At 45.8% G+C, this 13009-nt stretch overlaps 1 protein-coding gene across 1 annotated transcript in view; it reads right to left on the bottom strand.

Moving 5' to 3' along the window:
- Nucleotides 1–11444, bottom strand: part of KAT6A (lysine acetyltransferase 6A) — an 87594-nt gene extending 76150 nt beyond the window's left edge. The window contains exons 1-2 of the mRNA XM_082229666.1: nucleotides 11328–11444; nucleotides 8826–9753 (exon numbers count right to left, since the gene is read on the bottom strand). Coding sequence (XP_082085792.1) covers nucleotides 8826–9428 — 603 coding nt within the window. The 5' untranslated portion in view covers nucleotides 9429–9753; nucleotides 11328–11444. The remainder of the gene's footprint in view (nucleotides 1–8825; nucleotides 9754–11327) is intronic.
- Between the last annotated feature and the right edge of the window lie 1565 nt (nucleotides 11445–13009).

Genomic DNA, 13009 nt, shown 5'->3' with positions numbered 1-13009 from the left:
CACTTCCAGTAAAAAACAACAACAACCAGTGCAAGTAATACTGACCTCTTGTAGTTTGAATTATAAATGTTGATAGGTCATTCTGAATCCCTTGCACTTAAAAGATCATACAATTCCACACACACCTCTTTCTTCTATTTCTAAAAGATTATATTTTATAGAATATGCACCAGTTTAAAAGGTGTTCCCCACACCGCTGTTCTGTTTCTCCAAAGCTACTATCTTCCTCCCCACCCCACCCCCAGCTTCTTCACAGTTCATTTAGCACATTAAAAGGCTTCCTGGGGAGCAGGCAGAAAGGGAAGGCTTCAGTCCAAGGACAGTCACAAACCACAAGACTGGAAATATCAACTTGGTCACTAGGTAGTGCTCCAGAGTTACAAAAACAACAACTGGCAACCGGTTAATTTTGAACACTGGTGGAAAAACGGTCCACTGTGCCTGATATCTGACAAATTTTACAAAAATACTGAAGAGAAGACCTATTTGAAGCAAGTTACAGCTACTCTCTACTAACTTGAACTATTACTTTAAATAATAGTTTAACTGTATTCCTGATGGCAAATTTTAAAATCAAAGTGTAGCATTAAGCTAAAACCTCTTATCAGTTTCATCATGATAAAAAAGTATCTACCTAATGGTTCTGAAGACGTTAAATGGAAACTACCTTACCACAATCCTAAAGCTGGCCAAAGTCTGGCTGAGCATCCTCAGGGCACAACATTAACTTGCACCCAAGCACTTTTGCACTCAGAGGCCTAAATTCTATGGGTGCAGTTCTACTACCAGAATTATGCCATCAGAAATAATAGGGAGTACCATATTGGCCTGAATATAAACCACACTTTCCCCCCAAATTCCAACGGTGAAAAGTTAAAGTGTGGCTTAAATTTGCGACCTTACAAAACCTGGCTTTTACGATATAGATATCGCTCCCCTCCCGTCCTGTCAGCAGCTCCTCCAGCCTCCTCCAAAGCTGGGTAGGAAAGAACACGGGGGGGGGGGGGAGAGACCTCTGGCACTGTGGCACGGCTCCCCCTCAGCCTGTAATGCTGTCAGGAATGCGGGAAGTGGCCCCCGCCAAGACAAACACACTGGGAGCATGGGGAAGCGGCACCCATTCCACGCGTAGTCCCCCATCCTCCCCCCAAGGCCAGGAAGGGAGGAAGCGGAAAGGCAACCAACAATGTAGCAAGGCTCCCCCCCCCCAGCCCAGTGTGCAGCCAAGAGCATGGGGCAAGCAGTGCCAGAAGTCCTCTCTAGGACCTGTAGAATTTTCTTCTACATTTGACATTTACAGGTGTGAGTGCCTGTGGAAATTTAAGGGAGTGGCTTTTATTTGGGTATTGTCTCCCCCCCCCTTGAATTTTAAAGGTGCAGCTTATTTGTGGGTACAGCTTATATTCGGGTCAATACGGTATGTCAAGGGTGTATGACAGGAGATCCAGATTCAAAGGCACAAAGTTCCCAAAAACAAGCCCTGGAGCTGGTTTGGTGATTTTTTCTCACTGATGGCAAAAGGAGAGGAGAAATTAAAAAATTAAATCAGGAGAAAGGAAAATGGGCAGCCCCTCCACCACCCCTGGGCCCAAGCAAGCTAGGAAGGGCTTTGTAACTGACAGTTCTCCTTCAAATTATTTGCTAGCCACTGAACTTTCTCTGCTCACCTAGATGGTCACTTGGCACAGTGTGTTTGCCTCCATCACCCCTCACTTTCTATCACAAAATGAAGCCAGCAGACTTCTCTCCGACATCATTGCCTTCAGAATCTCCTCTGGCTCCCAGCAAAACGAAAAGAAAAAGAAAAGCAAGCCACCAGCTGCATAGGTCGGCAGTAGTGAATTTGGAGTTTCACTCTACCTCTGGCACTGCAGGTATAGGAGGCAGAGATAAACAATATATGCAATTTGCACCTAGTCATAAGACTTTCACAAATCAAGAGTATTGTATAAAATAAGGTATCTGCCAAAAGAAAGTGAAAACTAGACACAACACGTTAACATTAAAATTTAAAAATTCTGAATTTTGCTAGCAGATCACATTACCCTTTAGAAATTTTGACCTTAAAAGTGTATGCAACCTTGAATAGTGTTCTCTCAAGAACACCCCCTATAATCAGCTGAAAGCAAAGAGGAAAAAAATACTTGATATTTGTTGTTCCTCCTCACCCCCACCCCAAACTTCAGATTCCCATGGATAGTGGATGCTATTGTTTCCAACTGAAATGAGATAAATGGGTATGGGTAGACCACGAAGGAGCCCAAACACATCTGGCCACATGGTTCTTCTCTGAGAATGGTCACAGCATCATCTCAAATGAGGTCACTGGGGAGTCCCAGCGAGATGGACAGGGCACAAATAATAAAATTATGATGAGGATGATGATGATGATTATGATGGTGATGATGTCTTTTACAGGGATCACAAATTCAGATCCTGGGCAGCTCCTCCAGCAGTTTCTGTTGAGATCAAAAGTCAAACTTGACTTATTTAAAGTCCCACTTGTTCAACCAGCTCTATGACAGGGAACGTTAGCAACACTGCTGACTTGATATATCATTCACCTTTTTGCATTCAACACTTCTAGAGTGGTGGAGAAAGAATGAAATTGAAAGGCATAGGATAAACAATTGTACCCTTAAAATATCAGACGGCAAAAAAGCAAACTACTGAGAAGGCTGCATCACAGAAAACACAACACGCCCAAACCTCTGCACAATTTTCCACTGTTTCAAAACAGACCGCAACACTCAGGACACTACATAAACAGCATCCGAAATTAATTGGTCGCCAGTCAGTTTTTGCGACTCAAGAGCTCCACCTAGTGATAAAGGAGTCCTGTGCAATTTGTCTAAATGTAGTCTGTATTTACCATAAGTTTTCAGTGCCAAGGAAATCCCTTACTATGATAAACAGGAGCAGAACTTGAGGAATCTCTCTAAAGCATAAGCATCTACAAAATAATTTCCTCCAAAGAATCCATAGCCATGGTTTTAAATAAAATAATACTTTCCTTGTATGAGAGCTATTCAATATTCAAAGTTGTCACAATATACCATAACTTCAGGTATTGCCCTATCCAAAGGTATCCAACAGCTATCAAGGTTTATCATGATTAAAATAATTCAGCTATATCCAAACAGGAATGTCAGGTGGGATTCTGTGGAACTAGAAAAACTGTGAGCTGGTAATTACATCACCCAACACAGACACAAGAAGTTTCACACAAATAACTTCCAAGTTCATTTCTACACAACCAACACCCTAATTCAGCCACACCTAAAACTTGCAGTATGTACTTACTGTTGTACATAGAGTTTTACTTGCAATTATGCAAAATAGGTTCCTCTCCCATTTATTTTCATAAAGTACAAAGTATTTAAAAAGCCCTCCTTTCCTTTAACTAGGCATTTTAACCAAGTAGTTAGATTAAAAAGACAAGAGTGGTTTCAGCCTTCAAGGCTACAGTGTGAACAAGTGCTTAAAATGTCAGAAGAAGTTAGACACCATATGAATGAACAAGGTTGTTATTCAAATAAATCCCTCGAAAACATTCAAGAACCACTACAGACAACATGTTCTCTGAAATGCTTAAGAGTATGGGGATTAGCATTACATTACTGGGAGACCATTGCTACAACATTTGTGAAGCCAGGGTTACCGGTAAATCTTTGGGTCTTGATATTGAAAAGACTAGGAAAACAATTTATATAACTGGGGGGAGGGAGGTATTATATACTTTACAACTTATCAATAAGTCACCATAAGGATGTTATTTGCCCGAGACCAGCCAGTGAATTGCAGGGCTCAGCACAGAGAGTTAAGCAAAGACCAGTGTGACTGAAATGTCTGTCCCACTCTATTTTGATGACTTCAACTTTTAGATTATCTTATTTTGGAGGGAATGTCTGTCTCTCTCAAAGCAATACCTTTTTGCTAACATATGCTGGATTGCCAAATGTTTTTATGCCTTTATATCAGGCAATCCTTTTAAGCACTGACATGGTGCACCTACAACAGCATAGTGAGAATTTAGAAATAAAGCTGGCAAGAATGTACAAAAACATATTTCACTGTTGAAGTGGAAGTTAAATACCAGACAGCATGAAATATAATTTACTTAAATCTATGGCACCACCTTGTTGAGAAAAAAAATCAATAAAGGGTTAGCATGCAGATTTGAAACTTAGAAGGGATTTAGACATAGTCAGTTGGAAAGCTTTAGAGACTCAGTTTGAAAGCTTTGCCAAATGCTCAAAAGAACTTTTGTGTGTGTGAGTTTGTTCCCATGTTCAAAACCTAACCCCAGACAAGACATGTGATCTATTCTAGGTAAGCGCTATGCTCTCAACAGCCCCCTCCAAAGCATTTCTATTCAGAATTATTTCAGAACAGAATTCAATGGAATTTTTTATTTCTAGTAAGATGGCTTGAGATGACTACCTTAGAAGTTCAGCATACCTACCCGCCCTTCAGCTACCTCCCCTACGTTAGCCACAATACTGCTATGTTAAACACGCAGCAACGGTCAGGGTTTCCCATCAAGCAGTGGCTCTCTCATTTCTCTCCATGGAATATCCAGCAGCTGTATTCCAGATATTTCAGGGGTGGGGGTGGGCGGAGTGGACTCCAAGTGACTCCCTCTGCGCCCAGAAGGAGCCTTGCAATCTTAGTACAGTTGTACCTTGGAAGTCAAACAGAATCCGTTCTGGAAGTGCGTTCGACTTCCAAAATGTTCGAAAACCAAATTGCAGCTTCTGGTTGGCTGAAAGAAGCATCAGAAGCCGCGGAAGCCCCATCGGACATTCAGGTTCCCCCAAAAATTGTTTGCAAACAGGAACAATAACTTCCGGGTTTGTGGTGTTTGGGAGCCAAAACGTCCGAGTTCCAGGGCGTTCGGGATCCAAAGTATGACTGTAGTTACAAACAGAGAATCAACAACAAACAGAGGATCCAGCAACAGGGGCATCATTGTATCAGATCCTTTAATAGAAGGGACCAGCGTTCGAAACCAACCAGGCACCAGACGCGTTTTGCTAATGGTGTGGGTCCAATTGCAACTACATGGAGATTTCTGGGTGCCAGGTTGGCAACTAGTTTAAAAACCTCTGCCTTAGTTCATATTTAATACCATTTCCATTTCCCCTGTGTGTGCTTTTTTCCTTTTTGAATACTGGGACAAGTGAATTGTAAGGGCAAGCTACAGTCAAGCAATGCAGTTGAGATCACAGAATCATAGAGTTCGAAGGGACTCTGAGGGTCATCTAGTCCAACCCCCTGGTGAACAGACATTCCATTGTGGTAACCACAACATAGATTTCAGGTGCCATTTGGCACCTAGCCTATATATCTGAGCTTCTAACACCAGAAGGGATGTGTGTAAACAGGACATCAACCAAAAAGAGATTGCTAGAAGAGAATGCCTGATGAAATTCTCACATGCACCTTTAAGAAATTAATGTTTTCTTAACCATTAATCTTCGCATAAGTTGCCATAGGAAATGGAAATGGCCAACAGAATAGCGGATTCAAAATGCTGCTCAACCTTGAAGCAGACCTTGTATCAGTCATTATTTCTCAGCCTCAGCTACCAGACAATATTACAGTGGTACCTCTGGTTACGTACTTAATTCGTTCTGGAATGTCCGTTCTTAACCTGAGGTACCACTTTAGCTAATGGGGCCTCCCGCTACCGCCGCACCGCTGCTGCGCGATTTCTGTTCTCATCCTGAAGCAAAGTTCTTAACCCAAGGTACTATTTCTCGGTTAGCGGAGTCTGTAACCTGAAGCATCTGTAACCTGAAGCATCTGTAACCCGAGGTACCACTGTATTATGGATGTAAAACTACATAATCCCCTTCTACACCACTTCCTGCCAACCTAGCAGTTCGAAAGCACGTCAAAGTGCAAGTAGATATATAGGTACCGCTCCGGCAGGAAGGTAAACGGCATTTCCATGCACTGCTCTGGTTCGCCAGAAGCGCTTCAGTCATGCTGGCCACATGTACGCCGGCTCCCTTAGCCAGTAAAGTGAGATGAGCACCGCAATCCCAGAGTCGTCCGCGACTGGACCTAACAGTCAGGGGTCCCTTTACCTTTACCTTACACCACCTTTACTCTTTGGAAGAAGGGTAATGTTTCCAAAAGGAATGGGTGCATTCATGAGAGTGGACAACCCATTACCACTGTAAGTCAGGAAGAATGCTCTCATGTCAAAAGCAACCCAAACTACTACAAATGAGATCAATAGGGAGAACAGCTACTATGACAAACTTTATAGACTTCCTCTGGCCTTCACCAATGCTACTTGCTATACTGGATCATGTAATATCTTTTTCCTGTATCCCAATATTTAAGATTTCCAAGATGACAAGTTTGTAGCATTACTGACTAACAGTGTTTACTCTATGTATCAACTGAGTTAGACAATGGTCACCGTTGCTACCTTAGTAATGTCTTCACATCACAACCACAGATTTCAAACTTTTATCTACCAAGAGCAAATGAGGTTGGCAGACTATTTGAAACAGTCAACAAAATTAAGATTGACAGGACATCGTTTAAAGTTATTGGTGCTACACTTTATTTTTCATTTGCAAATAACCAATGTCTGCTTCATTTCTAATGAAGTATCTCTTAATCCGAGGTACCATTGGATTTCTATACTTAAGATATATATAATATCTAAATCTTGTATAACTGCAATGTTCAACATGATTTTCCAAGCCCACAAAAGCTAGGAACAGGGGCTACTTTAAAGACAGAAACTTCCTGTCTTAGAAGAATGACAGTATGTGATATCAACAATAAATTATATGGTCACAGACCTGGCAATATAACTGATTCACAAAATCCCCAGCTTTTTCCTCATCCCATGTGCTAAATTCACTACAGTAAATTACACATGGCAATCAAAGCTCTTAATCACATCCCTGTCAAATAGGCAGGCCAGTGCTCTTCTCACTCTACGGAAGGTGAGCCAAGGCCAACGGCCAAATACCTGTCATCCAACCAGCTTGTGGCTTAGCAAGAATGTGAACTCTAGTCTGCCAGCTCTCTTCTCTAGACAGGTCACTGTCTGCCTTGTCATCCAAGATCAATTGGAATTACATTTATGGGCCCTTAGGTATCTCTAGACTTTCTAGTGTATACCAGCACTTAAAACTTTCAGCTGTTACTACCACATTGCATTCCCAGTAATCTAATCTTCCTCCCAATTAGGAGAAATGGTAGCTTAGGACTAGTTGATAGAATAAAGTACCTACCAGGTTTTTACTAGCAATAACAAATTTTGAGGAAGGATGGGAAACAGTGCAACATAAAACTTGGTACACCATCGAAGAAAATAGTCACTTCAGAAAGTAAAACTACAACTTTGAAATTCCCTATGCCGGCAAGTGACCTGTTTAATCCAGCAGTCCAGAGACATGGCAACAGGAATGCAAGAAGGGCCTGCTGGATCACGTCAATGGCTCCTCTCACCCAGCAACCTGCTCTCACAGTGACCAGCCAGGGGAGCGGAGCATAAGAGCACTCTCAGTAGCAGGCATTGAGAAGCTTACTGCCTCTGAATCTATTTGAATCTATTCATCTATTTAGTGGCAAAGCAAGAAAGTAGAGCCCATTCTGAAGGAGCGAGTTGTAATATTAACTGAAAAGTCAGATGATACAGCACAAACAAATTAATTTCTAATGTTAGTTATCTTTCAGCTTTCCCAAACTTAGTATCAGGACAGGTGTTGATTTTAATGTAACATATAGGAGGTCTCTATGATTATCACATTCATTACATCAACAGCTACTCATTCTTTAACATACAAACCCCACCTTCCCATTTAAAATACACACCCATCCCATTTCCAAAGTTGCTTAAAAGCAGCTTCCCTCACTCTTTCCCAGTGAGGACAAAACGTGAGAGGACATGGAAGGTCTTAACAATAAATTCAATACTGTGTATTTGGGAAAGAAAGTATACTGAAGTTTTGAGGTTTAGGATCCTAAACCTCAGGTACATTATCTGGGAGAAGTTAAGATGAAGCATATCAACTCCACCCCAACTTAGCTGGCCTTATGTGAGTGTAAATAAATAGCTTACCCAGCTCATGGACTTACACCGGCTGAAGAAAAGCCCTGCTGGGGAAAGTAACACCAGTGTACAGGGCAAAAGGGGGCATGTCAAGGGTGGGGAAAGCAGCTCATGGAGGAGGAGGAGGAGTTGGAGGAGTAGGAGGTATAAACTATGGTTTGCCGCATCCTCACTATCTTCATTCACTGGCCCTACACACAGAGCTCAGTGTAACTTAAACTGCCAAAAATGCAAGTGTAAATTTAATTCACCCATTGGAAGAGGATAAAAGCCCCCCACCAACAAGGAGCAGTTAACATGCAGCTTAAGGATAGACACCACATATCTGTCTCCCTGCGAATCTGCCTGTTTAAAATTGATCTGCTCTCCTCCAAACAAAATGCCCAATGCTTGGAAAGAATAATCTATGCACCATAAAATGCACAAGGCATATCTGTAGTGCTTTTAATAATGCTGCTTAAAACTGACAGAGCAAAGCTGCCTTCTCTTAGTAATCCTTACAATAGACCTATGAGGTAAACTGGCATTACCCCCCCCCCGACACACACATATTGCAAATTGAAAGATGAGGGATAAGGCCTTGCCTAAAGCCACTTGGGAGTTCAGAGCTGAGCTGAGAGTCCTCAGCTCACACTCTTAGTTGACAAACCAACAATTTACAAGTTACTTTTGTAAAAGTAATGTGAAACACTGAATCTGCCATTCAGCACCCAAGAGCTGGTTAGCAAGTGGTTCTTACCTTATCTTTTTCATGTGGAAGGAGAGATACTGGAGGAAGACAAGAAAGAGATTCACAGCTCTCTTTCCTATCTGCATTTGTGGCTGCTTTAGTATTGAGTTGGTACAGAGGTCCATCTTTAAGGAGTCGCCCATGGCCAATTGCCCGCTTGACAGCCAATCGCAGTTGCTGGTGAAAGGTGGAAGGGGCACTGCTTGCAAATAGAGCTGACACATCCTTCTGCCCTTTCAAAAAGCGTTCAATGTTCTTCAAGGATGAGCCACTGGACTCTGCCAAGCCCTCAACTGCCCGTTTAATCAGTTTATTCCAGTCCACGTTTGGTTTACCATCCAACTTTCCATGGTTTCGTGGTTTGGGAAGTGCTATTCGCCCAGGGTTATCAGGATCCTTATAGGAATTAAGTCCCTTATTGGAAACCTTTAATATGGTCCCATCTTTAACACTCAGTTCCAATTGCTCCAGAACCGTTTTTCGATCCAAACCATGGGACGAAGACACAGCATTGCATATCCTCTCTTCTGAAGGGCGCTGTTTTTGCTTCTTGACCTTTTTAATTGCCTCCAAAATCCACTCCGTGTACAACGGGTTAGCGAGTTTTACCATGATGAAGACTTCTGTATATCCATAGAGTCGTTATCCCTTATCCCTATACTGAAGGAGTTTCACAGAATGGGAAAACAGATGATCGGAGGATAGGGACCAGTTAACCATAGCATACACGTTGTTTGCCCCAAATTCCTTTTTCAAACATAAGATTTCCTATTTTCCATTTAAAAATATATATCCTGTTAGGAACCGATTCATATTTTCCAATGCCCCCCCTCCAAAAAAAGCAGCAGGTGTATCATACAAGTGAGACGAATTCAGCACATCTCATTCCAGCTCTTTACATTCCCAATCTGGTACACAAGTAAATAAAATGGTAAGCCTGAAAGAAAGAAAAAAGAGAAAACAGAGTTATTTGACTTTTTAACAAGCAGCTCCTAACTGTAAAGTTTTGCTAGCCCCTCAGCACAACAGCGTCAGCATAGCTGTGTTAAAAAAGGGAAATTTGTCCAAGAATATTTGGTCTAAAAAAAAATCTGAAAGCAATTAAAGATTTGGCATTTAAAATGGCAATGTATTGGGCCAATTCTTCAACAAGTCTGGACTTGAAGCAAAACACCATTTAGAAGGCACTAACCACCAAAAGAACTGAGGCAAAATCCTCCAAAGGTATAGACGAAAATTGCATAGAAAACCCAGCTCATTCCATCTCCTCACCCAGGAAAGAGACTTGCAGGATTACTACAAGAAAACGAGCTGGTTGGACAAGTCACTATCATTTGGGGGGAAAAGAAGGTAAGTTGGGAGGGGCAAAGGCAACTGCCACAAGAAAGCTGCAGAAGCCCATCTAGTCCAACCTTTCACAGCAGTCGGGCCAACCCAACACCTACATGAAGGTTGCAGCTACGCTACTTTCTGAAGGTATACAACCCTACCACCTGCTCAAGCGGCGCATGGTTGGGGTCTGGTCAGGGCTTGAGTGGCAATCACATGTCTCCCACCTCAGGCTCCAAGATGCAAGGGAACAAACTTTAAAACTCCCTAAACTTGCAAGGGATGTACAGAAGAACTATGGCGTAATGCACTGCACGCCTTGAGCCCAAAAATAAGCCAGAATGCCGCCTACCCTAACTTTACGGGATAAAGTTTTTACCCTCTTTAGAGTCCCTTTTTTGTTTTTGTTTTTAAGTTTGCAAGGGGCGCTCAGGTCTGAACACCGCAAGATCTGGGTGGCCGCGAAGCCTAAGGAAGCGCCGCGCATCTTCCGAAGTCGGGAAAAGGAAAAGTCGCTCGCATCCGGGCGTGTGTTTCAAAGAAGCAACAATAAACAACTGGCCGCCAGAGCGAGCGAGAAAAGGCCTTATGTAAGGAGAAGCAGCGGCAGCGCAAGCGGGGTCCGGAGGCGGCGGGCCCTCTCCGTCCTTCGGCCGCTGCTCTCCTCTCGCACTCTCAGGCCCCGGGCCAGGAGGAGGCAGCGGGCCCAGCCGCCTCGCCAGCGGCGGGGTCCCCGACGGCGAAGCGCGGCCCAAGCCGAGGAGGCCTCGCCTGAGGCGGCCCGGATGCCAAGCGGCGGCGCTCCGGCCCCGCCGGCTAGGCCCGCCCGCCTGCTCGCTCTGGCGCCGCCGAGGCCGACTTGGCCTGCACCTGCCGCCGGCGGGCGGGCGGGCGGGCGGGCGCCGAGGGAGGCGAGGCCGCGGCTGGGCCTGGTGCGGCGAGCCTGGGCCGGGCCGGAGCAGGCCGCGGCCGGGCCTGGCGCGAGGAGCCCGCCCGATGCCCGCCGCCCGCCCGCCCGCCCGATGCCCGCGCGCAGCCTCTCGCTCCCTCGGCTTCTCCCCGCCTCCGCCTCCTTCGCCTCTCGCCGCCGCCGCTGCCCGGCTCGGAGCCGCCCCTCCGCCCGCCCGCCCTCGCCCTCCGCCCGCCCGCCGGAGAGGCGCCGCCGCGGCCGCCGCTGCTTACCGGGGCCTACGCCAGGCGGAGCCCAGGAGCCTGAGGCCGGACGGCGGCGAAGACCCAAACTGACACGGCGGCCATCTTGGGTCCGGAGCTGGGCGGAGGGCGGCGCGGCGCGCAGCGGAACAGCCGGGGGGGCGGAGCCGCGGCGGCGCGGGGAGGGGAGCCGGGCCGCGGAACGGCCCAGCCCGGGAGACGCAAGGCGCGTGCGCGCCGCCGCCGCCGCCGGCGCCCAGAGACGCGCGGACCCGGCCGGCTGGGAAGGGAAAGCACGGTTCCCGAGGGGCGGGCGCGAGGAGGGGCTCTGCCCCGAGGAAACCAGAGCCAGACCAGGTTCTTCGGGCCTGAAGCCGTGCTTGTTTTGGGGGGGGGGGGGGACGCAGATCCCTAAACATGGTTGAAGCAGTAGGAAACCGAGAGCAGCCCTCAGCGTGGCCTGAAGGCATCTCCAGCCCGGGCTCGCCGTGCAGGATCCATCCGCCCCGCCAGCCCTGCAGAAGTGGACTGGGGAAGAAGGCCTCTCGGAGCGCGTGCAGAGTGCATTTCCTTCTCTCTCCCCTGGGCAGACCACAGCCAAGCCCCCGAAAAAGACGGAGCTGCTCATGCAGGCTTCTAGCCCTCGCTGCTGATTTTAGAAACTGAGCACTGGGAATAATCATCACCTCTTATTTTGTATTACTAATGTATTATTAGTAACTGCATAAATATGCCATGAAAGGGATACAGGCAAAGAAGCCACAGTTTTTGCTTGACTGCACAGTTTAATCAAAAAGAGCATTGAGAGGTAATAACTGACCTGTTTGTTTTTGTTAGCTGACTCAAGACAGCACTTTAAATTTGGAGATTGGGAGATGAGATCCATGGTGAAGTTCAAAGGATAGGTCATGAATACATTTAAACTGAATTATGAGCAGGGAGGGGGGAGAACAAGAACATTTGTTGTGTTGATTTTCCATATCCCCCCCTTCATAATAAGTATTGAAATATGTTTTCAGCACACTTCAAAATCAACTTCTTCTGATGTAATGGGATTTTTGGAGCCCTAAGTCAGTGTTTCCCAACCTTTTTTGGGCAAAGGCACACTTGTTTGATGAAAAAAATCTCGAGGCACACCACCATTACAGCCCCGTGACGTCAGCGCGCAGCGTCGCGCCGGGAGGGACGCACGAAAGTGTAAGTTTCAATTATTTTCCCTCCCCTCCTGTGTAAAGGGTAATGCACTCTGCTAAGTAAAGGCACTTGCCACAGCAGCGTCAACGTCACAGCACCCACCGGCACCCAAGAGAGAAGGGGTCTCAGCAGCCCTTTTGCCAGGAAGAGGAGCAAGAACGAGAGGAGGAAGAGGAAGAGAGTCCGCCCCCAAAAAACATTCTCCTTTTGATCTTCCTTATTTGCAATTCCTCATTGCAAAACAGCGGTTGATATACAACTGATTTTTTTGTTATTACAGTCCCCACCCCCTCACCTAGAAAAAAACCACCTGTCAATTTTATTATTATTATTATTATTATTATTATTATTATTATTATTATTCCCCGCCACTCTGGGAGGCTGAAGCCCTTTAAGGCTTCCTTCTGTCCACTCTCTGTGAATTACCTGCCCGGAGCGGGTTTCGGGGGGGGGGCGCTGCTGCCGGTGTCCTCCCCGTCGAGTCTCGCCTTGCCCGGCGCGTGGCGGCCGCCCTTTCC

This window comes from Podarcis vaucheri (genome assembly GCF_965113315.1).
Source record: "Podarcis vaucheri genome assembly, chromosome: 7".
Taxonomy (NCBI): Eukaryota; Metazoa; Chordata; class Lepidosauria; order Squamata; family Lacertidae; genus Podarcis; species Podarcis vaucheri.
Note: the sequence above shows the minus strand (reverse complement) of the source record. Positions and strands in the feature narration are given on the sequence as shown.